The 24,687-nt window shown below is 35.0% G+C and overlaps 2 protein-coding genes and 1 long non-coding RNA gene across 6 annotated transcripts; 1 reads left to right on the top strand and 2 right to left on the bottom strand.

Moving 5' to 3' along the window:
* Positions 1 to 10,155: 10,155 nt before the first annotated feature.
* On the bottom strand, positions 10,156 to 12,259 carry LOC121806581 (cytokinin dehydrogenase 9-like). 2 transcript variants are annotated; one of them, XM_042206686.1, is made up of 4 exons: positions 11,517 to 12,253; positions 11,056 to 11,444; positions 10,705 to 10,967; positions 10,156 to 10,624 (listed from the first exon to the last, which is right to left on the bottom strand). In XM_042206686.1, exons 1-4 carry the CDS (start codon positions 12,091 to 12,093, stop codon positions 10,315 to 10,317), a joined length of 1,539 nt encoding a protein of 512 aa, XP_042062620.1. In that variant the 5' UTR covers positions 12,094 to 12,253; the 3' UTR covers positions 10,156 to 10,314. The 2 variants fall into 2 exon arrangements, with proteins under 2 accessions (XP_042062620.1, XP_042062621.1); XM_042206687.1 differs by having other exon boundaries at positions 10,156 to 10,881; positions 11,517 to 12,259.
* Positions 12,260 to 17,889: 5,630 nt separating this feature from the next.
* LOC121807314 lies at positions 17,890 to 19,125 on the bottom strand. Of its 2 annotated transcripts, none has more exons than XR_006051795.1 (2): positions 19,020 to 19,125; positions 17,890 to 18,504 (listed from the first exon to the last, which is right to left on the bottom strand). It is a non-coding gene; the product is annotated as an uncharacterized LOC121807314 (long non-coding RNA). The 2 variants fall into 2 exon arrangements; XR_006051796.1 differs by having other exon boundaries at positions 19,028 to 19,086.
* A 1,015-nt stretch (positions 19,126 to 20,140) lies between these two features.
* Positions 20,141 to 24,034, top strand: LOC121807302 (probable glycerol-3-phosphate dehydrogenase [NAD(+)] 1, cytosolic). 2 transcript variants are annotated; one of them, XM_042207518.1, is made up of 6 exons: positions 20,141 to 21,343; positions 21,877 to 22,098; positions 22,494 to 22,741; positions 23,157 to 23,296; positions 23,373 to 23,512; positions 23,769 to 24,034. In XM_042207518.1, exons 1-5 carry the CDS (start codon positions 20,677 to 20,679, stop codon positions 23,491 to 23,493), a joined length of 1,398 nt encoding a protein of 465 aa, XP_042063452.1. In that variant the 5' UTR covers positions 20,141 to 20,676; the 3' UTR covers positions 23,494 to 23,512; positions 23,769 to 24,034. The 2 variants fall into 2 exon arrangements, with proteins under 2 accessions (XP_042063452.1, XP_042063451.1); XM_042207517.1 differs by lacking the exon at positions 23,769 to 24,034 and having other exon boundaries at positions 23,373 to 23,673.
* The last annotated feature ends 653 nt before the right edge of the window (positions 24,035 to 24,687 follow it).

A 24,687-nucleotide genomic window follows, 5' to 3' on the forward strand; every position in this document is an offset into this window, starting at 1 on the left:
TGAGGCAAACTTGTCCAACTTCTTTATGACAAGCCATTCAACAATATACAGCAAAATTCCATTTCCGACAAGCAAAACAAATTAGCCTCATTATTTGTCAGGACTATACAAATTATTTATGAAGCCTATTTTTTTGTTGCTTAACTTATGCTCGTATATACATAATACACGCAACTGCTGGGAGTCACATTCATGCACACATAACATTTGAAATAGAGTTTGAGATTACCACACTATCGATAAAATTCCTAAGTATTTCTTTTTTATTGTTACCTATATCGGTAAATAACATATATATTAAAATATATTGTAATATTAAATGGGATTCAAAATTCAAATGCATTAATAAACGTATAACCAGAATTGTGCAAGATTATGGCCGGGTTGCTAATAAATAAATTAATTAATTATCAGCCACCTTTTTATTTTATATATAACTTTTCACTAAATTAATATTTTTTATTAAGTACTAGCATTTCAATCATAAATAAGGCATGCTGATACAAATCCACCTCTTCATGTAAATGAAAAGAAGAGACAAAAAAAAGAAATTAGCTCGGCGGGGATTGAGTTATCAACAATTACCATAATTTATCAATTAAATTTTGAAAATAATATATGTAGGATCGATATCCTTTTTTATTTTTTGAAAAGGTTGTTGTTTCATTAATTAGTTTAGATCCAATTATATGTCAAGTAGCTAGGGCATTGAAGTAATAAGACTCCAATGTAAGAAGAAATTAAAACGATTATATACTATTATATTCTCTATACAAGAATACGAGATCAAATAGATGACCCACAATTATTTTCTCAATGCAGTGTTTCATCCGTGTTTGTAAATTTTAAATTAATAGAAAATATAATCTTTTAATTTCAAACCACCAATTCTGTCCCCCTTTGTAAATTTTAAATTAATAGAAAATATAATCTTTTAATTTCAAACCACCAATTCTGTCCCCCTCAAATGAATAGAAGACAAATCGTGCGGATTATATCGATATTGACTTTGTGATGCATGTATAGGGCTGGGAAATCGTGTGGATTGGATCGATATCGAAGATAAAAAGACAAATCGTATCAAGTTGACCTAGTGTTGCTTATTAGCATATATCCCCGAAAATCATTGATATCTTGTCGTAAAGAGTGGAGAATGGAGTCTTACATATTTTATGCACAAAAAAATTAACGTCTCATATTATAGTGAACTTATGCGATATGCCATTTCATGATCTATTTAAAATCGGCTTCCGGGCGTCTTTTAATTTAGGCATCTTGAGTGAGACAAAGAGAGTAGTTGATACTAGGATGAAAAAACAATCAACTATTATCATCAACTCTACTAATAGCATCACGTATAGCTAATTTAATCTATTGACAAGAAATACACATTAATTAGATTGTGAGCCAGTGATTTCAAGGAATATTTATCACATATTCACATGCCTAGCTAGAATATTTACTCACTTACATTCTTTCTTCTTTTGGTGGTAGGGTTCTTGATCTCAACCCTTTACCAAAAGTTGCATTGCACGTATCTGAAATAGGACCCATGGGCATGGGTATCAATTTCATATTTATATCCCACTTAATTAATCCAGATTTGGTGACGAGACTTGGCAAGTAGTACTATAGTAATCTTAAACCTTTTATTTTTATTTTTCTTTTTATATTACTCTAAGTTTTTAGACTTTTAGGAGAAAGTATATACTCCTCTGTCCGGAATATGAGTCTTATTTAGTTTTGACACGTGTTTTAAGAAATGTAAATAAAAGTGAGCAGAATAAGTTAGTGGAATATGAGTCTCATTTATATATAGTACTAGTTTTATAATAAAATGTGAGTGAAATAAATTGGTGGAATGTGTGACCTACTTACCATTTATGGTAAAAGTAAAATAGGATTCTTATTGTAGGGTGGACCGAAATGAAAAATAGAACTCTTATTATAGGACGGATGGAGTAGTACGTTGATCGAGAATATTATAAAACGACAGGATGATAGTATATTCATATATAGTGCATCACAAACAAGTTCAATAGTATGCTCTAATTTATACCAGAAAAGAGAAAATACCAGAAACTATAATAACATTTGAATTTCCTTTTTAAAAATATCAAAAAATCATATTTATATTTCAAATTAGTACACAACGTCGAAGGGTTTTTGCAAGGATGTCTTGAGGCCATATTTTAAATCAATTATTTTGATGCATTTTAACATTGTTTCTTCAATAATGTAAAATTGATCCTATGGCAATTATTTAAAAATGTTAAAATTTTGTGTGCCGATTTGATAAAAATTTAAAAGCTTGACATAAGTGGAAAATAAGTTTAAATATTGAGATATTTATGGTATTTCTCTGGAAAAAAACATAAAGTCGTTGATATAGTTACAATACAATACAAAAATCAGATAAAGACATTTTTAATGTTATTAAGGACGTTAATTTGTGTGTTTAATTATGCCATCAACATTTCATAAAGTGTTTATTGTTAGTGTCCCAACTAAAATTAGGGGACACAAACAGAAGCGTCCTAAGAGCGCAAAAGAATAAGATAATTTGCCCTTAATTTATAGACACTTTCTTTTACATCCTAAATTATGATTATTTTAAAAAAAATTTAAACGCTAATAATTGCGTCTCAATTTTTGTGTTCTAAAATATAAGTATTTTGTGATGCTACGTTAAAATTACACAAAAGCAAGGTAAAAAGTCATAATTGCATTTCTTATATTAACTCTAATTAAGAAGCTTCGAATTGAGGAAACATTTGACGGCTGGTAGTGCATGTAAGGGACAAAAAATAGCTACTATACATAGCCTCCTTCCTTGACAAATTTTGAAGCCTATATATAGGCAAAATCTTTTAGATTCACCGTTGTTTATGTCTGTGGAGCAAGGATTTTGATACTGAAATGTCCAAATTACATTAATTTGGTGTTGACAAAAGCAAATGCAACGTGGATAATAAGGAGATACGAGAAATATAGATGACTAATAAAAGAGAGAGAATCAGAGGATGCGTTACTAGAGTATAGAGATACATACAATTGTTAGAAGTGATGTCATCATTATATATGTCTATAATACTCATTCCGTCTCAAGAAAGATAACTCCTTCTTTGAACGATACGAGATTTTATTTAAATTTATTTTGTGTGTTAGATCGAGAGAATGCAGTAAGGGAGATGTAATAAAGTAAAGATAAATGAGTTTCTATCTTGGGTTAGACAAACTAAAAAAAATAAGTCATTTTCAGTGAGACTAAGAGAGTAACATTTTTCCATGATTACTACTCATCACAACACCAAATAAACTATATACTCCCTCCGTCCCACAAAAATAGTCTTCCTTTTCCATTTTGGTCTGTCCCATAAAAATACTCACTTTCTATTTTTGGCAGTGTAATTCTCTTTTATAAGGTAGACTTCGTTCTCCACTAACAATGTTTTAATCACTTTTTCTTTATCAATTTTGCATTAAAACACGTGTCGTCTCCAAAGTCCCTATTTTTATGGGACGGAGGAAGTAATATCTTTCTTTTTTTTCATGCATCCATTTGATATTAATATTTCAAAATTCTATATTATTTTTTCGATAATGTTTCTACACATCTTTAATCGGTCTACGATGAAATTCAATGTAGATAATTGTTGTGAAATGTTGGGTGTAAACATGCAAATCAATGTCAAACAATCAATTAATAAAAACCATAAAATTACAATCATCGGCGGATGCAGGTGGGGTCGCGCGGGGTCGGCCGACCCCACCGCCGTCCCCGGAGAACCGCCGGAAGACTCCTCCCAACAGCCCCCGACCCCACGGCATCCGGAACTCCGCCCCATGATTCATCCTCAGACCTCAAGCAGCTCAGCTTTTCCGATGAAGAAGATCAGGCCGAGGGGCCGTTCGCCCTTTACAAGGGGTTTATTCCGACAATATCGAGGCAGGGGCCGTTTACGGTGGTGCTGTTTGTGACGCTTGAGCAGGTGAGGAAGTTGCTCAAGGATTTCTGATGAAGATGTGCTGATGATGATGAAGAAGAAGGCTAGTTTAGTCTTTTTTAGAATATTAATTGATATGGTTATTGTTTAGGTTATGGTAATTTGGTTTAATTTTGTGTTTTTATTTTAATGGGAAGAAATGGTATACTTGCGTGCTTTGATTTATGATGCGAAAATATGCGCCACTTTGAGAGGACAACATACATTTATTACTCTAGTGGAGTTCTTTTTCTTCTATATGAGGAGTATATGATTTAATTCCACGTAATTGCATTCTAATTTGTAAGATCATACAGTTTTCTTTTAGTAAAGTGAGGTCTTTGAACTAATATATATTAGTTCAAATGTGTTTATTATTATTAATATTATTATTGGTTATTGGTTATTATCATCTAAGCAAGTGATACATCAGTACAAAATTTAGAGTTATATTTAAGTACAACCACTTTAAATAGGGAAAATTAATTATTAGCATTGTCCCTTTCAAAAATTGACTTTTAAATACTTTGATGAACGTGATTAAAAAAATGTACATGTATGCACATTTTTAAAGTAGTACCCCGTTTTTTAAAGAGTTAACTATAAAATCAAAATTCGAATTATTATAAATTTGAATATTGTATCAAGGTGCGGCATTTCAGTGGAAAATGGTTATTCCACTGAAAATGGGTATTAAATTTGAATATTGAAATCAAAATTCGAATTATTATAAACCAGTAGTTTATTGATTATCTTTTAATCATGTATTAGTTTTTACTTTTATTTTAAACTAGTAGTAACTAATAAATTTTTTATCTAATTTTAATAAATATAATAATTGCTTTTAATCATTGATTTTAATTACTTTTCATTAAGATTAATGGATACATTTCTTTTATAAAGATTTTGCGCTTTCGTCTGTTTTTCTAATACTAATGTTGAACACGACTAAAAGATACATATTCATAACTATTTCCAATGAAATAACTTTAAGTTAGCATCAAAATATAAATACTCATAGAAGTCAATTATCGTGCTTAATATAAAATAGGGATATTTCATTTGTAATGTATTTTTACTACTATTTTATATATTTAAATATTATTATATTAATTTTCTCGTCCGACCCCACCATTTTTAATTCCTGGATCCGCCCATGATTACAATTATTTGCAAGTCTCTATTTTTATGAACCGATGGTGTATACTTCATCCGTTCGCAATTAGGAGTCCCATTTTTTCATATTAGTTTGTCCACGAATAGGAGTCCATATTCACTTTTACCATAAATAGTAGAGTCTCACATTCCATTAATTCATTTCAATCACATTTCATTTAAAACTAATATATACAAGTGAGACTCATATTCTACTGACCCTTTTCTACTCACTTTTTTTAATATTTCTTAAATTTTATGCCACCAATAAATGAGACTCCTAAGAGCATCCGCAATAGTAGATGTCCCGGCGGACGTCCGCTATTGCGATGAACGAGACGGACACGGATGTCGGGGGCGGACGAGAGGTCATCCGCAGGTGAGCGTGGACGTCCGTCGGGTCGTCCATCGTGACGTCCGCTATTGCGGTGACACGACGGACGTCCCGGCGAATGTCCCAATTTCTGATTTTTTATGAACTATGTATTTTTTTATTTAATTATGTATGTTTTTTTAAAATAAAATGGTTGTATTTTTCCCGTATTCGTGTCGAAATTTTAATTACATAAATTGCATATTTGTGAATTTTGATTATTGTTCTTGTCCGCCGGGATGTCCTTGGGGATGTCCATTATTATGCAGTGGGATGTCCTTATGACGTGACTTGAGGTGTTTTTGGGATGTCCGCCGGCTTGTCCGCCTGGACATCCGTCCCTGTTGCGGATGCTCTAATGACGGACGGAGGAAGTACGTGATATTCACTATAAATTTTATGGCATGGTATGGACCCCAAGCTCAATGTAGCTTTGTCGCTGCTTCACAATATTCATCATTATTCTTTTGAAAGAATTACATGATAGTATATACTAAGGACATTTTTTATGCTAGAATTTTATGATCTCTCGAATTTATGTATCACTACATCGATAACTAAACCCGAAACCTAAGACCTTTCACTAATCAAATACTCCCTCTGTTCCATAATAATAGAGTCATTTTGTTATTTTGGTACATTCCATACTAGTGAAGTCATTTTTCTTTTTAGTAAAAATCAACACATTTCTTTTCACTTACTTTAATTTCTCTTACTTTATTTTCTCTTCATCTCTCTATCTTTTTCATTTACTACTTTATTATTCATTTACTTAACTCAATTAACATATTTTTTTTTAACTCGTGCGCCGAAAAGAAATGCATAGGGAGTAGAATTTTATGGTGTCTTAACTTTGATACTTGAATCGCCTAATTATTATAATAATTATTATTAAAATGTCATCAATATGACTGTCAGTGGTGAGTTTTCATAATCATGCATGTGATGAAAGTGCGCCATTAGTTGCCTTCTTAATTTGCGATTCACTATTGTAATGAAGAATAAATTAACCGCCCCATCACCTATTTTTGTCCAACAACCGCACTTTAATTGATCTAAGTATAATATAATATAATATAATATAATATAATATAATATAATATAATATAATATAAAAAATTTATACTACTATATAGAGGGTTGTTGTATATGTACATGTGAAACCGGCCCCAGAGGCTCTTCTCCAATTCGTTGTTGGTTGACTTGGATCAACTCAAAGTTGAGCAAAATGGGCTGTTAAAAATAATTCTTTGGAGGCTTAATATTAAGCATAACAAAAGCATTTAGAAATGAAGGTTATCGATGACTAACAGTCAAATATGGAGTCTGGTACTATTAAGTATAGCAAAAACATTTAGAAATAAAGGTTATTGATGACTAACATTGAGCCAAATATGGGATTTAATAGTATTAAGCATAGCAAAAACATTTAGAAATGAAGGTTATTGATGACTAACACTTAGAGCATGCGTAACGCCATGGGCCGGGCCGCAAATCGCGAGTCCCGGCCCGTCCCATGCATTACACGGAAGGCCGGCACGGCTCAGGCCAGTCCCGGGGTCGCGTTCCCGGCCTGGGGAGCGTCCCGCGTCACGGCCCGGGACGGCGTTGCACGGTGACGGGCCGGAACTGGCGAGTCCCGGCCCAGCGTTACACGGTCCTCGGGCCGGGCCGCAACCAAATTTTTTTTTTATTTTAAATTCGAAAATTTTTTCTATAAATACTACTCCATTTTCATACACATTCAACTTCACATTCAACTTCAAATCTCTTCCTAGAATTCGAAAAAATGTCTCCTCGTCAAAGAATATTCGAAGATCAATTGACCCGAGTGTTAGGAGAGGCGGTACCGGCAATCCAAGAAGAAATGAACAACGAAGTTGAACGCTTCCAAGCTGCTATTCAAGCTTGGAACGAACAACGAACCCGGGTACCACGTACCCGGATGTATATTCACCGAGACCGTGAACAAGCTGCCTTGCGGCTTTTCATGGATTATTTCTCTAGAGATCCGCGATGGAGTGATCAGATGTTCCGTCGCCGGTTCCGGATGCGGAGGCCTTTGTTCATACGCATTGTCAACGCCGTTGTAGCTCGTGACCCGTATTTCTGCCAAACTACCGATGCTGTGGGCCGGGAAGATATATCGACGTTGCAGAAATGCACGTCTGTCATTCGTCAACTCGCTTACGGAACTACATCAGATATGTTCGATGAGTATCTCCATGTAAGCGAGCCTACTGGACGGGAGTCCCTCGCTAGATTCTGTCGGGCAGTCGTCGAAGCATTCAAGGATACGTACTTGAGAAAGCCAACGACCGACGACGTTAGCAAGTTGGTCGACATGCACGAGCGGGCCCACGGCTTCCCGGGGATGCTTGGAAGCATCGACTGTATGCACTGGCAGTGGAAGAATTGTCCAACGGCTTGGAGAGGACAATACACTAGCGGGCACAAGGGCACACATCCCACGATTGTGTTGGAGGCCGTTGCCGATTGCAGATTGTGGATCTGGCATGCCTACTTTGGTGTCGCGGGGTCCAACAACGACCTCAATGTGTTGAACGAGTCTCCATTGTTCAACGACTTGTGTGCTGGGCGAGCACCGAACGTAGAGTTCACGGCCAACCACCGTCGGTATAGTACGGGGTACTATCTGGCAGACGGGATCTACCCTCGATGGCCCGTGTTCGTGAAGACTATCACAGCTCCGACAACCGATCGGAGGGCAATGTTTGCCCAAAGGCAAGAGGCGGCTCGGAAAGATGTCGAGCGTGCATTCGGAGTCCTCCAAGCGCGGTGGGCTATCGTGAAGGGAGCGGCCCGTGGTTGGCAGCGGTCAAACATCGCCGACACAATGTATGCATGTATCATAATGCATAACATGATCGTTGAGGACGAACAAGATAACGTCACTTTGTGGAGCGACGATCCGCTCGCCAGCACCAGGAGTAACTACGTTGTCACCGAGCCGCCCGTGCAGGGCCTTCCTCACGACATCCGCAATGTCATGGCTCGTTCAGCTGCGATGCGCCAAGAGGAACAACACACTCGCCTCCAAGCCGATCTAATCGAAGAAATTTGGACTCGCAACAACGTTTTCCAGCATTGACGTTATGTTTTTATGTATTTTATTTTCAGTTTGAAAATTTATATGTTGTAATTTTGCAGTATTCGATGAAATTAAATTTTCCGTGTTATAAATTTTCAGTGTTTTTTATTTTACTTTCAAAATAGGTTAGAGTTGTGAATAGTGTCATTTATTAGTTGCGGCCGGGCCGCAACCTGCAGGGTTACAGCAGTTAGGGTCTGGGCCGCAACTGTAGAAGAATGATGACGTGGAGGGGACTTGGTGCCGGAAATGGGGACGGGGTTACTGATGCCCTTAGTCAAATATGGAGTTAATTTTTCCCCTTCATTATAACTTTTAATTGTTTATCGTGTGTACAATAATGAGACCATATATATGTAGACATCATCAATAATTAATACAGTAGAACATTTTCAGCGGCCCCGCTAGTTGGTCTGACCCACCTAGCAATCCGTCATCTTTGCCCAACGACTTTTGGCTATATTTTTAATATTTTGTCCTTTTTAAGCCTAATTTCTTTCCTACAACTTTAGAGGATTCAATATCAGATCTCAGTCTCCTCCGTACTATAAAAATGATCCATTTTAGTCATCTTTTATCCCATCTTTTACTTCATTTTGGATATGATATTCTATTTCACCTTTCAAACATGAACCTTAGGGATTGACATGAATACATATAGAGCAATTTAAAAATATTTTATTGGAACATTTTTCCTAACTAGTCTTACCATTAAAATGCCCATAGATATATATTCTCTTTGTTTTCAAAGATTTCACATTTGATAAAGGTTTGTGATATAGTAGTATTAGAATCATATCATTTGCTATTAATAGGTTTTAGTTCGGTAAATTTAAGTGCAATATATTGAGTAACATTGCTCAACAGTTTCTTTATTTATGAATTGTAAAAATGATTTGTTGAGCTACACTCTGTAAATGCTCGCACGACTTATTTCCCGCCAATTGTATTGACTACTTTTTTTATTTTATGAGTTATAAAGCCAAACTTACTCGGCAAATGCTCGCAAAAATATGTGAATTTACTCGCGCCAACTTATGTTACATTTATTTATTTTATACTTCAATAGTTCAATTCATGTAATTTTGCTTCTTGGAAAAATTTGACCCCTTACTATAAATATGTAAAATTTTGCTTCTTAAGAGTATAATTTTATGTGATTTCAAATCTTTTATTTTTATATTTGATGCCTATCTTTACGTGTTTTTCATGATGTAAGCGTTCAATGGAATTTGAATTTATTCGCTTAGTTTTTGTAATATTCTATAAAGCCAAACTTTATAATTTTTCTGTAATCTTTCTATAAAAAACATTTAAGTAATACTTACGAGTTTCATATGTTTCTCAAATAATCTTTTCATAAGTACAACGTGTCAATAATTACGAAAACATAACCATGCAAAAATATGTCACAGGTTGTGAGTCTGCATAAACCTCTTGCCCACACTAATTGTCTTTGATTAAAAAAATTCATGCAAAATATAATCCAATACATTTACGATGAAATAATTATTTATTATTGAGCTTGATTAATTAATTATTTATTTTATTAAAATAAAGTTTAATTACATTAGTTTTGTTTTGAGAAGGTATAAAAATAGCGATAATTAAATATCTAAAAATAAATACAATATTTTAATCCCACATTCAGCTTTTTGTATCATCGTTTTTTCTCTTTTCAGACATTGTCATAAAATCGATATGGATTTCTGGAAAATTCTCTGTCCCGGAGCGAGAATCGCTAGAGGATCATATGCCGATTTCCTCTGCGCAAAGATCTCCCACCGCGGCCCGAAGTGGGCCCTCCATTCCTCCTGCGATTCGTAGTGAGGCAGATACTGCTTCACTCCCAACTCCGCCGAATCGCAGAAATTCAAGATTCTCCTGTTCTGATCCTGCAGTTGCTGCAGCCCCTCGCTCTCCGCCGCGTGCGGGAGAAACGCCACGAGGTAGAACACGTCTTCATCCGGCGTCACAAATGACGTTCTGTTGTCCCACCTGGATAAATAAAGGCAGCGATCACAATATGTTCGACGAAATGCCTGAACGAAAAAAAACAAGAGCGTGTTGATTTTTACTTTGATTTGTTCACTGGGTAGATGAGAACGGGGCCGCTGTTGGTGTCGGTTAGAATGTTGCCGAAGACGCCGTCGGCGAAGGTGTGGATTTTGCTGCGCGGGATGAGGAGATTGAGCCATGGGTGTGGGAGATCCCATAGCCCTTTTGATCTCAGTTTGAGCTCTGCTGCGTGGACCCTGTCCAAGAATTCCACATATGAAACTTGTGTGACAAATAGTGTTGATGGGATGTAGCTTAATTCAGATAATAACGACTCTATATCCTGCATACCAAAACAAAATCAGAATCAAGATTTCACACATTTACTCAATTTTCTTGGTTTGTGCAGTGTAATGTGAATGATATCTAACCTTATCTATATGAGCTTCTTCGTCGGGGTTGAAGTTCATGGTGAGCTCAAGGCAGAAGAGAGTCCTCCCATCTGATACAAACTGGTTGGCTTCGTCTGGATCCTGTGGGTCGAACGATGATCGCCAGTTGTTGATTAGACCGGTCCGGTTCACTATCACCAGACCTTCTATGTAGTCAAATGTTTTCTCTGCATATATGAGCCTCTCCTGGTCTCTCGCGAACGTCGCGAAATCCGAGTACACGACTCTGATCCATTTGACGCGTTTAGGCGCTGGCTCGAGGGAGATTCTTGCTCTGGTTATGATCCCGAATTGGCCGAGCCCGCCAAGAACTCCGTGGAAGAGGTCAGCATTCTTCTCTTCGGAGCAAACCACCACTTCCCCTTTCCCTGCATTCATTTACTGATCGATTTATTGACATAATTTTGATTGAGGTATTGAATAATAATAGTAATACTAACCTGTGATGACCTCGAGTTGGTGGACATTACTGATTTGAGGGCCGTGCCGGAATGCCTGGCCGCTGATCCCGGCATTGGACAAGGTGCCGCCGACGGTGAGATGGAGGTAGTCGGTCCACGATTTGGGGGCGAGGCCGTGTATGAGGCAGTGGTGGAGCACATTGATCCAGAGTTCGCCCGCGGGGGCGTCCACGTAGGGGGACTTCCCCTTGATCACCACCTGCATCTCGCCGCGGAGGGACTCCATGCTGATCACGATCCCGTGGGGCGCCTGCGCCTGTCCCAGGAGGGAGTGGCCGTGGCCCCTGGCGGCGACAGTCATGGCAGAGGCCAGGCCCATATGCCAGACGTGCTTGATGGTGGAGGCCACGTCGGAGACCTTCTTAGGGTGGAGGACGGCCCAGGGGAGGGAATGGAGCTGGTTGCCGAAATCGCGGCCAGCGAATTCATTGCCGTCGAAGGTGAAGCGGCCGTGAACCGGGATTGGGACGGTGGGGAGGGAGAGAGGCATGCAGCAGCATAGCAACAAAACTGTGGTGGAAAGAATATTAGTTGTAGTATGTTGTTTGAGAAGCATGTTTCTAGAAGTCCAAGGAAAGGGAAAATTATACTAATGTTAAATTGTTTTTCTTAAGTTAAGGCAAAAGTATGTTCTTGTTGTTGTTTTTGTGGAGTTTGAGGAAAGAAGGGAGGGGGGAGATTTAAAGAGTTGAGTTTTGGTCAACCAGTGATGAGAATCCGTATGTAGACTGCATACTTGGATGGGATACAATTTAAAATTATTCTTTTCCCTTAATTAAAATATACTACTAATAGTATTGAGAATTGGAGAGACTTCCCTTTTTAGGAGAGTTCTTCTTGCGTTTAAAGTAAAAAATAATAGAAAAAGAAAGTCACAAGAAAGAAAAGATTTTGATAGATCTTGTTGCTTTTCACACAGTTGCCGCAAGATTTTGACCTTTTCCCATCAAGGACAAGAATGCATCATAATAATTTCTTTTTACCAATGCTAAGGATGATTTTGCCATTTATAGAATGTGATCTCCTGTTTATTTATATGGAGTACTCATTTTCAGGCTGTCAGTAAGCTGTGTAATCCCACTATGTTTTTGTAGAATAATGCTATGCGGTCATATTATGGCCAGCCATAAATTAATTAAATAATAAAAAAAATTGATTTTTTTTCAAATTTATGGTTTAATACTACTTGATTTTACTTTTATATAATCTTCATTATATGTTGCTCAACATGTTAGTGTTGTTCTTTCGTAGTTTTTGCTCAACTTATTACTACTGTCATTTCTTGATTGTTGCTCAACGTATACACTAATTCGTGATATTAATGTGTTTTACGTAATGGAATTCAAAGATAAGTATCAACTCACAAGTCCATTCACACACATATAAGTTTATATCGGTAATTCTAATTTTTTTATACATGTAAATGGATTAAATTAACTCTTTATGGCCGGCCACATTATGGCCATTTAGCATCACTCGTTTTTGTATTGCCTTTGCTAAATCATAGTGAATTTTCATGTCAAATGATATTGTTTCTCAGTTTAATTGCGATTTGGGACCTTCTTTTTCGACCTACACACAAAATCATTTACTTTTTCTTGAAATTTATCTCATCTTTGTTTGTTTGGTCCTGTTGCATAAACCAATCAGCAATTATGTCCAAAATTATTCAAGACACATGCTGGCTCTTGTGGAAAAAAGAGATTTTATTCCTTGTGGGCTATCGAGGTAGATACAATATAGTTGAGAACAGAGATATTATTCTGTCCATTGAAATTGCAAGAAACATGGTCCCAAAGCCATAGAGGCACAGACACATAGGATGAGATGAAGAATTAGTAGTAAGTATTCCCATGAGGGAAAGAGAGAGATGATGGGAGAGAGACAGAGTGATGGCTATCAATGTTAATGTTATTAAGAGGGGGAATCAATCTGCAGTGAGCAAAATAGTTTGTTCTTTTACAAAATCTTTCAGCAGTCATAGCTCTATGTATGTCTCCCATCTTTGGGAGTACACAAACATTCAATATTATACCACCTAAACATGAAATCTTTTATCTATACACTTATGTTAACCTTTTTAACTTTATTTTTTCACAACTTATTAGTGGCCTATATATGTATATTATTGATAACTGAAAAGGGTTGTTTGGGTTATTGTTTTTTGTGGGGTGGAGTAGTGTTGGGAGTGAGAGTTTCTTGTGTCCTCTAGTTGGAAGTTCAGGTGGAAAGGTAAAATAAGAATAGGATTATATTAGTAACATTCTGCACATAAACATAGTACTTCTATTTTTCTATTACTACTATAGTCTCTTTATGGGAACAGTCAGTGTATTAATAACTCAATTAAGGACATAGTTAGCGATTATCTCTTTACATAATACTTAGTATTTTTCAAACAAAATGATAAAATGGGACCACAAATGTAAAAAAAATAAAAATAAAAATAAATAAATGGCAAAGTGATTATAGAAGACAACAAAGCATGGTAACCTCAAAGGGATCCCTATCAATGTCCCCAATCAAGATTCCATTTATGCAGTCCTAGAATATTTAATTTTGCCAGTGCAATTATCTGCTGTAAAATTTCCACTCAGTTTCATCAGATTTTGTGTACTTTAGTTTGATGTAATGCATGAACTAGTAAACCTAGCTACTCACTACCCATATAATTTGTATTTGTATTTTATCTGTGGGCAAAATCAAATCTCTAATTTGATTACATTTGCTTTCTAGAAGGAAACCCACCATCATTAAAGAAATGGATTATGGTTAAATCCATCTTCATATATATACACAGGGTCATAAATTGCTTTACAATTATCCTATTATTTTAGTTTAAAGTTGATCACTTAATTGCTTTCCCTTACACGTATGGTGACTACTTTTGCCTTGATAATTCCATAACCTTGTCACATTAATATATTCTTAATGATGTAGTTTAGTACTATTCACATATTATTTTGCATATATATATATATGTTGATAAAGTAGTATCACATCACTAAAGTTAATGTACGTGAATATAAATACTAAAGATGAATAAATATAATTATATACTGACCACTAAATCATATATTAACCACATGCTTAGTACAATTTCCCATTGTTTTTGGGGTAAATTTATGTAATAGATGCTTTCATAACCTTCTACGCAAATGAAATTGTGTCTGGGAAGCCAACCATTGTATTTAATGAATTTGATTGGTTGATTGGACTTTGGTGATGGCAATTAATCAGTGTGTGGATTATATGAATTAAGGGTATTCAATGAAAGTAGCACTAAGTAACAAACTTAATTAGATATTTAGTGTAGAGTTTCTTATGAAATAGATATGTGTATCGATGGGTTGGTAGGGCACATATATTGTTTTTGGATTAAATCATAACCTATGAGGACAACGTCCTTTCACCGCTTTCATCCCCACTTAAACCAATGCCTTGGTGTCACATTTTTACCTATAAATTGAAACTTTTTATCCTTCTATCATCTCATGTCGGGTATCATTACAAATTCAACACATGTTGGTAGTATATAGTATATGTGTGGGTGTGGCACATTAATCTTTCACTTACCTTCTGGTATATTCACTCAATGGCGAATCCAGAATTCGAAAACAGAGGAAGCAAAATATATATTACTAGCTTGATTTTGGTTGGACATGGCTATATTTTTTGTCTTTGAGGCGACGTCGCGCGGATGTAAACAGAAGGGGCGGATAAGTGGAAATTAGTCGCAGGTAGGGGGCGGTCACCCCCTCCCACCCCTAAATCCGCCACTTAGAGTATATCATTTTATCCACTCTAGTCTTAAAAAATACACAAAAAAGTTTTATTGAGAACAATAAAAAAACAATCTTATATATATCTACCATCATGAAATCTCGTCCTAAAAAAGAGGTGTGCAATAGTTTATGAATTCTCCTTGCACAAAGTACACTACTCATCTTCAATTTCAATAACACCAAATTTGAACAACTTTTCTTTGCTATTTAGTCTTCCTTAGAGAATAAATCATAAGAACTGCATGCGACATGACCAAATTTCCCATATCACCCGTGTTAGGGGACTGAAAAATGAAATTATAGTAAAATGTTCTGGATTAATATAAAATTAGTAAAGTATGAGATAGATAAAGAAAAATTTGAAAGATTGATAATAGAAAATAAGGTTCACTTTATCATAGATCGAAACTAATATGAATGGAAGTTGACTAATTTTTAAGAATTATATAAACAAAAATGGATTATTAGCTGTAAACAGAAAGAGATATATTACGTGATCGATTAGGCATACGAAACTGTAAGAAACAGTTAATTAAGAGATTGGTATGTGCATGTGTCCCCAAATCCAAATATAGTTATGTGGTGATCTTGTACCTAATAATGGTGCATATCACATGCCTAATATTTTACATATATATTGATTGACATGTTGGAATTTATTGATATATTTGGCCCTTTGCACCTGACAACGAACAAAACAATTATGACATGATTACAAGTTTAGCAATTAGGAGACAAATTATATATATTAACTAACTACAATCAAGATAAGAACGACACAAACGACAGAGTTTATCAACAATTTAATACAAATCCACCTATTAAAGACTTGAGAGAGATATAGGCCATAACCTTAGTACTCCATATCATAGATTTTGTGGCTCACTCAATATTTTTCAAATGGAGAACTTGCGGTTAATCACTAATTTTGGCTCTAAATCGTAAAAATCATGTAACTATTTTTAAAAGTTTATTCGAGAGACTTTTTTCTTCTTGTTTTTTCAATTTCATTTATCTTTCCATTTTTTTAATTATACAATTTCATTTTTACTTGGTAACGATAGTTCTATAATGTTATTGTTTTTAATTAAACTGAAATATGATTTTTAAAATTTAAATCAATTTTTAACCAGTTGTTTATTGTTTTCTGTTCATTGTTTTAAATTACTAATTATTTATGAAGCATAACTAATAATAAGTAAAACAAATGAAAAATTAAAAATAGAGAAACTATGGAGATAAGAGAGGAATTAAACAAATAAAGTGGCAGAAGAAATGGATCAGAAAAGATAGAGAAGAGCGGGAAATAATAAAGATAAATAGATTGATAAAATAGGTCTGAAGGCAAAAAAGTTAAAAGGAAAAGATATCGAATAATAGTGCAAAAGTATCTTAAATTAAATTAAGTACTATTTGTTCAAAGACATATGATGCTATTTTTTATTTTTATTTTTATTTTTTTTGATGAGATACTGCATGTATACAACTTCAATTGTCCTGATACTTTGCATTCACTGAATTTATTTTTATATGATAGTTGATTAGAACCTTTCCATTATATTTGGATGCAGCCCAACAACTTGTGCTCATTGAATAGTTTATGTTAGATCATTAATAAGTAGTAATAGTTATATGATATGATTGATTGTGTATTTTAAATTCACAATTATCAGTTTGTTGGGAGGAACAGAACTTGACTCTAGCTAATCGTGCCCCTCAAGTCCTAATTAGTATGTTTAACTTCCTAAATTTACGCTTAACCTACGATTTACGAAGAAAAGTAGCACATGATTTGCATATGAGTTATTATTCGATTTTTGGCATCTCACTTCATGTGTCAAATTTAATTGGTATGTATATTACTTTTACAATCATTTTTTTCATACCGTTTCAATTTCTTAATTTCTAAGTAGCCTAATTCAATTAGATTTTATAATTATGATATTTTGCAATTTTTCAGTTCAAACCTATTTTTAAGGGTGAATGAATCCATAGTAGGGTATATGTTTTTTTTATGTATGTATAGTACTATATTTTGAGAATAAATTAAATAGTTTGTTTTAAGTGAATGATATATATAGTTGAATATAAAATGCACATTCACATAATTTTCTTAGGCTCAATTGCTCAAATAAATCGAATACTATAATCTGTAAATTCTCAACTTGATTGAATAAATGATTCGGCCTAATTAATTAAAACATCAATTCAATATTAGTACTTTTTTTCCTGTTACTGTGCATCAGCCGGATCATGAATTTATGAAGAAAATTTAATTTTAATAAATTCACTATTTAAGTGAGAATATTAATTATACTAGCTAGTACATATAATTCTTAATTGATTCTTTTCCAAGGTGTTGGTTTTAACTTTTTACTAGTAGTAAAACAAAGATTGATAATTCATATAACTATATTCAGAAATCTGCAAATTTTGTAACACAGCCCTTTACAGATTGGGTGGTGTTGTCGTTATAACAGCAGTGACAGATTTTTATTTTCTTCCAAATTGGAAGTCACAAGCTATTAACACTATACACAAGGAGTGGATGGGATTGCAGTGCAATATTCCAAGCTGTAACCAACTAAAAGTAGCAAGAAATATACAGAAATTGAAGCTAAGAATATTACCATATATACATAAGGATTGAGAATCTGCATATGCTTTACTCTTTGAATGATGCCTGAAAGTAAAATGACAACCTAATTCTACCTATGATGGTAGGAATCTAGTCTTCCTGTTGAGAAGCATCTCTCCTTTTTGCTTTTGTGCTGACACTACAACATAGTAGAAGTAGTAACAAATTGTTGGTCAAGTGGGAACCAAACACAAAGTCAAGAAACTCTCCAAACCATACAAATTTTAATGCTCTCTTCTTTTTATCATTGCCACACTTGAATATACTTGGCACTATAATCAACGGCTCTCTTGCATCGTCCCGGATTGCGAAGCCAATAACGTAGCTTTTGCCATAAGCAGAAGATGAGAACTTTATTCATCATCGAGTGTTGACGATGTAGTCACCAATCAGAACGCAAACAAGTTTGAAGAATTTGCAACAAAAGGAAAGTAGTAGTTATATGACCTGCACCATATTCTTTTGTTGTCAATTTATAGAAACATAAAATCACACATACCAATAGGCTATAGCCCTAAGCAACGAGGATTCTTCCACTTGAAGGCTGCACCAAGCATAGCAGAAATAAATTAATCCAAACATGTACAAAATCTGTGTCCTCAATTCATCTGGAAAAAGGATAGACATTCAAATAGTAACTAGGTAGTCTGAGAATTCACAGAAAAGAGGCAGTCAAGCATGAATTTAAAAATATCAAACAAAATAGAGTCTAAAATGAAAATATGGAAGGATCTCATTGGGTAGGAGGTTCTCAATGTCAGAGTCAGTTCAACACAGTTCTTTCACCATCTGATCTCTAGGCTTTCAACTTTTCCTACTTCACTCAACCTTGAGAACTCGAATTTGAAGATTATATGTAGGAGGAGGAGGAGATCGTTTATGTTTATGTATGATCTCTTCTGTTTTAATTTCAGGAACCAATCGTCTAGTTTTAAGATTCTTGGTTTTCCAAATAGGAAGAAGTCTTTGGTGGAACATATATTTCATTCATAGACAAAGAATATTTTCGGATAAAGAGTCACAAACTGTCCAAGTAAGAGAAGCAAGTAATTGTTTTACTTGTTCACCATAATTCCCTTCCCTTTTATGTTCGCATCCTTATCTGCATCTTCGTCTTCCTCCTCCGCAACTGCAACTGCAACGGCATCACATGCTCCTCTCAAACTCATTTATTTATGTGGCAAAAAATGAAAACTAAGCTTACTAGTATATTTTATACTCCATATGGGCAAAAATATTTTACATCATGATTAATATTGTAAGAAAATTAACCTCAGAGGCAATTGAACTAACAGGGATATACACAAAAATGTACTACCTTGTCCTTTAAAAAATAAAAACTATTTTTATTTTAGGTCGTTTTTTAAAATTAATTTTTTATAAATCTTTCCATTTTTATATAAATCTTTCCATTTTTAGACATGAACCCTACAATCCATCTACATTATTTCCATTACTTTTTCATTTTTTCTCTCTTATTTTACTCATTTTTCTTTTCGTTTCTCTTACTTTATCAATTGTTCATTAAATTAAAACTCGTGCCGTTTAAAAAATATTATTTTTGAAGGACGGAGGTAATATATGGATGCATATACATCCCACTATAAGTGAACTATTTATTATTCGGAATGAGATTTTATGTAGTTTTTTTAAGAGATAAGTGAATAGAATATAAAATAGAGAAAATGATGTTTCTATTTTAAAAATGTGATTTTTAGAGTGGAACATCTAAAAAAATGTACACTTAAAATAGGACGTAGTAAGTATTATGGATATAAAGTAAAAAAATGTTACTCCCTCCGTCCCATAGAGATATGTCATATTTTTTTTCGTTCATCCTATAGAAATAGTCTATGTCTATTTATAATAATTTTTTTCTCCTTCTCTTTTAGTTTATCATTTATTGACCCACCATCAACTATATAATTTCAACTATTTTTTCTCCTTCTATCTTACTTTATGAATTAAACATTAAAATTCGTATCAATCCCAAATAATCTATTTCTATTAGATGGAGGGAGTACCATATTTTCGCATTTTACCAAAAGAGTGAATGTCACATGTAATTAGTTTGGATGTTAATCTATTTTTATTTATCTTTCAGTTAAATATACCATATCATAATGTCATTTTAGTATGCTTATTAGCTAGTGAATTAAACACACGCAAACTTTTACATTCAATTTTCTCATCAAGAAATGTGGGCAATTTCTAACACTGCAAGCAAAAGAAAAAAAGGCAAACCACCGCCTTAATTTCAACACTGTCAGCAAAAGACAACGCAGATTGTTTCCCCATTTTCTTGTTTAAGCCCACTCTTTTCTAGGTGGAGTTAGTTCGCCAAAGTTTTCCTTTTCAATTGACGGATTTACCCAAGTCCCAACTTTTCGATAATTTCAATAAATGCTGTTACTTTGCGACAGTGCCATGATCTCCAACCGACGTGAGAAAGAAATCCATTACTCCGTTTACTTCTAAATTTTTGTAGGCGCCAGTCGGTTTCTTCATGTCAATGCGGTGCCGAATTCACCTGATTGGCGCTAGTCATCGCCTCTAGGTGTAAAACCCCACATTCAAAATTAAAACCGCGTGCCCTTCTTATTTGAGTGTTTAAATTCAATTTTAGTTGAATAATTGGCGCTTGATATTGTTTAATTCAGTATTTTGATTGGATTGTAGCAGTAGTAGTTGAAGTTGTAAAGTGATTGAGTAGAAAATGGTGGGAGCTGCTGAGGGGCTTAGTGATGGTGGTAATGGTTTAACGAATGGGGCAATTAATGTGGCAAATGGTGTGTCAGAGGAGAAGATTGATGAAATCCGTCGTTTGTTTGGGAAATCCGACGGCGATCCGTTGAGGATTGTGGGGGTTGGGGCGGGGGCGTGGGGGAGTGTGTTTGCTGCAATGCTGCAAGACGCGTATGGGGGTTTCCGCGATAAGGTGCAGATTAGGATATGGAGGAGGGCAGGGAGGTCGGTTGATCGAGCCACGGCGGAACATCTGTTCGAGGTGATCAATTCTAGGGAGGAGGTGCTGCGGAGGCTGCTCAGGCGATGCGCGTATTTGAAGTACGTGGAGGGGAGGCTGGGTGATCGGATTCTGTATGCGGATGAGATTTTGAAAGACGGGTTTTGCTTGAATATGATTGACACCCCGCTTTGCCCTATGAAGGTTGTGACTAACTTGCAGGAGGCTGTGTGGGATGCTGATGTCGTTATCAACGGATTGCCATCGACTGAGACGAGGGAGGTGTTTGAAGAGATTAGTAGGTATTGGAAGGAACGGATTAGTGTGCCGGTTATCATCTCTTTGGCGAAGGGTATTGAGGCGGAGTTGGAGCCAGAACCTAGGATTGTTACTCCGACTCAGATGATTAATCGAGCTAGTAAGATTGCTTCCTCGATTCATTGATGTTGTATATGATGATTATGTAGTTGTGTTAAGTTTGTGAGATATGATTCCATGTTGATATGATTCACTTTTTTGAACTGTTTGCTATAATAATACTAGTGTGCTAGATTTATACATGAATGGATTTGTCTGTGTTCGATAGTGGGAAGGGTTTATAGCCAGTGGTGAATTAGAAAACTAATGCTTGGTGATTTTACTCGTTTATATTGCTGATTTTATGCATTACAGATTATGTGCTCTGTAATTGATCCGTGCTTGTTTCATAGGAATGTAAGCCTGAGTGCTGCACTCTAATTTTTCAGTTGAGAAATTTAATAAAGCAAAGAAAGAAATGGTTGTGAGCAGATTGTTGAAACTATTATGTATGCTGCCTGTTGATGATTTATTTGTGTTAGTATTTTGGTAAGCGATAAACATTCGTTCCTACATGTCTTGCATTGGGTTTATATATTCATTTTGCATTAAGTGTATTTTCCCTCTTTCTCATGTGTGCATCTGTATTTTCAGCTGGGATTCCTATGGAAAATATTCTATATCTTGGAGGACCTAATATTGCATCGGAGATCTACAACAAAGAATATGCTAATGCTCGGATATGTGGAGCTGAAAAATGGAGAAAACCACTGGCGAAGTTTCTTAGACAGCCGCATTTCATTGTTTGGGATAACGGTGACCTTGTTACTCATGAAGTTATGGGGGGTTTGAAAAACGTATATGCAATTGGCGCGGGTAAGTTTCCTTTTTCAGTTTTTAAAAATAAAATGGAGCGGACGAATTAAAACTGTGCTTCAAATTCCCTATAATTAAGACTGTTGAATTTAATAAACTTGCTCTCCGTTCATCTTAGAATACCACTTCTTTGTTTCATCAGTAGATGACACTATCTGAATGATTCTTTGATGATGTTAATTGCACAACATGCAGAAGAATTTCATGATATGAGCTTCTAGTTTTTTGGTCTCATTCGGGATCTAGTAATATTAGTACTTGTGCCGAGTTGTGCTGTCATATTTTACCTGTATATTCAAAATTGAATGGTGTTCTGGTATTCTATGTTTTTGTTCTTTCAATTCTAGATCTTTTCATGACCAACGATTTATAGGTATTATTTGGAAAATTGACAGGGATGGTTGCAGCCCTAACTAACGAGAGTGCAACAAGCAAGTCTGTGTATTTTGCTCACTGCACATCAGAGATGATCTTTATCACCCATCTTTTGGCAGAGGAACCTGAGAGGCTTGCAGGTCCTCTATTGGCTGATACTTATGTAACGTTGTTGAAGGGTCGTAATGCATGGTATGGTCAGAAGTTGGCTAAAGGTGAAATAAACCTTGAAATGGGAGACAGTATAAAAGGCAAGGGAATGATTCAGGTACACATTATAAGCTTCCTAACTAGTGATGCTGATATCTCCTCATGACCATCTGTGATTATACTCGAGATGTTCGATTATTTGATTGCAGAACAAATCTAATTCTTTATACTCCACGATCTCCATAGCCTTGGAGAGTCTCTCTGCAATACTACATAGTAATACATTGGTTCACTCTTATGACATGACTAAACCTAGGGAAACGGGGGCATTTTTGCTAATAGTTTTCCACAGAACCATGTATGCATATGGTCACCAAATACAATGTTGGACTGGCTCTTGCAACTTGAATTCCCGGTCTTGTTAGAGTTACTAGCACTATCATGTGATTTATTTCTATTTCCCTTTTCGTTGCCATACAAGATGTGGCAGCCATTTGTTTCCGCTTTCCAATGAGTTTGGTGATGGTTTGCAGGGGGTTTCAGCCGTAAAAGCTTTCTACGAGCTGCTGAGTCAGTCTCGTTTAAATATTATGCACCCTAGTGAAAAGACGCACATTGCACCAGTGGAACTCTGTCCAATCTTGCAGAAACTGTACAAAATACTGATAGTGAGGTAGGGACAAAGTCCGTTGAATCTTGCAAGTAGCTCATCATCTAGCAATGTAATCTGATTGTTTGTGTGTTGGTAGGGAGCTGGCATGCGAGGGGATTCTTCAAGCCTTGCGAGATGAAACCATGAACGACCCTCGAGAGCGCATTGAGATCGCCCAGCGCCACGCCATCTATAGACCTTCTCTACTCATGAACTAACATCGGTGTTTAGATAGAGGTAGTTGCCAGTTCTATCGATTCGAATCTTGGTTTGTCAATGGATTTTAGCGTTGTTAGGAAGTGTTATTCAGTTCTCTTCAACGTTTACCTATGTAAGTGTTACAGAGCTCACCAATCTAAGTGTAACTTTTGATTCTGATATGAATTTTGTTTTACCAACTTACAACTTTCTTAAAGCATCTAGCAAGCTTCAGTCAACATGATTTTCTGGCCTTTATTATTGCATTTAATAATTTTTATAACACTTGCAACAGATTACTACTCCAATTCTTGGCTGAAGTTGGAGGTGAAGCGTGTAATGGCTGCCTTGAGAAGAAGTGGAAGAAAAATAACTTATTTTTAAATAATTTAACGGTATTATAGAAGTAAATACAAAGAAGGGAAAATTTAGGGATCTAAATTATTGAACTTTAGTAGATTATTATAGATCTAGAGGGGTATTATGGAAGTGAAAAGAAAGATGGGAAAATTTATTGATCTAAATTATTGATCTTTAGTAAATTATTATAGTTTTGTTCGCCACAAATAATTGTACTTGTTATTGATTGTGCTTGTTATAATCATATTTGTTTGATCCATGGACATTGCACTAATTTTATCTGCCAGTCCTATTTTTTTTAAATATAAGAATGAATAATTGACAATGAAATTGATAAAAGAAAACGCATTCCTATTTTTATGGAATATTTTTTTAACTATATAATTTCTTCTTTTGTCTCTATTTCTACGCATAGCACATTTATTTTTATTTTTTAGTTTTATTTTATATAAAATGTGTGAGCATTTTAGATGAAAAATAATGACAATATCTTTGAATTTGTAGTACGTAAACGAAGATCTGAATTAAGTTAGTTATGATTACGGTAAATTTTAGTTGTATAGTTATTCATTTTATTAAAATTATTATAAAGTCTTGAAACTAATTATCAATCAATACTAAAAAAAACATCCCCGTTCAGGATGTTAATTCCTGTATCTCACCCATTCAAGAAAAAAACTTAAATATATATAATTATTTTTTATAATTTCAATTTGTATTATGTATACCATGTAGGTATTACAAAATAACTAAAATCTTGTCAAATATTTTAAGCTTTTAAATGTAGATCAAATAGATAATAGAGTGAGTGACTTTATACGTAATGATGGTTCAGTTATTAGTTGAATGGGTGA

Source organism: Salvia splendens, chromosome 6 (genome assembly GCF_004379255.2).
Source record: "Salvia splendens isolate huo1 chromosome 6, SspV2, whole genome shotgun sequence".
NCBI classification, from domain to species: domain Eukaryota; kingdom Viridiplantae; phylum Streptophyta; class Magnoliopsida; order Lamiales; family Lamiaceae; genus Salvia; species Salvia splendens.

What these genes read in the sequence shown, in the direction of transcription:
- LOC121807302 (XM_042207518.1), top strand. Translation starts at nt 20,677, where the DNA reads ATGGTGGGAGCTGCTGAGGGGCTTAGTGATGGTGGTAATGGTTTAACG. An exon ending in CGTATATGCAATTGGCGCGG is followed by an intron (nt 22,099 to 22,493) that starts GTAAGTTTCCTT and finishes GAAAATTGACAG; the next exon opens with GGATGGTTGCAGCCCTAACT. An exon ending in TACAAAATACTGATAGTGAG is followed by an intron (nt 23,297 to 23,372) that starts GTAGGGACAAAG and finishes GTGTGTTGGTAG; the next exon opens with GGAGCTGGCATGCGAGGGGA.
- LOC121806581 (XM_042206686.1), bottom strand. Translation starts at nt 12,093, where the DNA reads ATGCTTCTCAAACAACATACTACAACTAATATTCTTTCCACCACAGTT. An exon ending in CCAACTCGAGGTCATCACAG is followed by an intron (nt 11,445 to 11,516) that starts GTTAGTATTACT and finishes AAATGAATGCAG; the next exon opens with GGAAAGGGGAAGTGGTGGTT. An exon ending in TACCCAGTGAACAAATCAAA is followed by an intron (nt 10,625 to 10,704) that starts GTAAAAATCAAC and finishes TTATTTATCCAG; the next exon opens with GTGGGACAACAGAACGTCAT.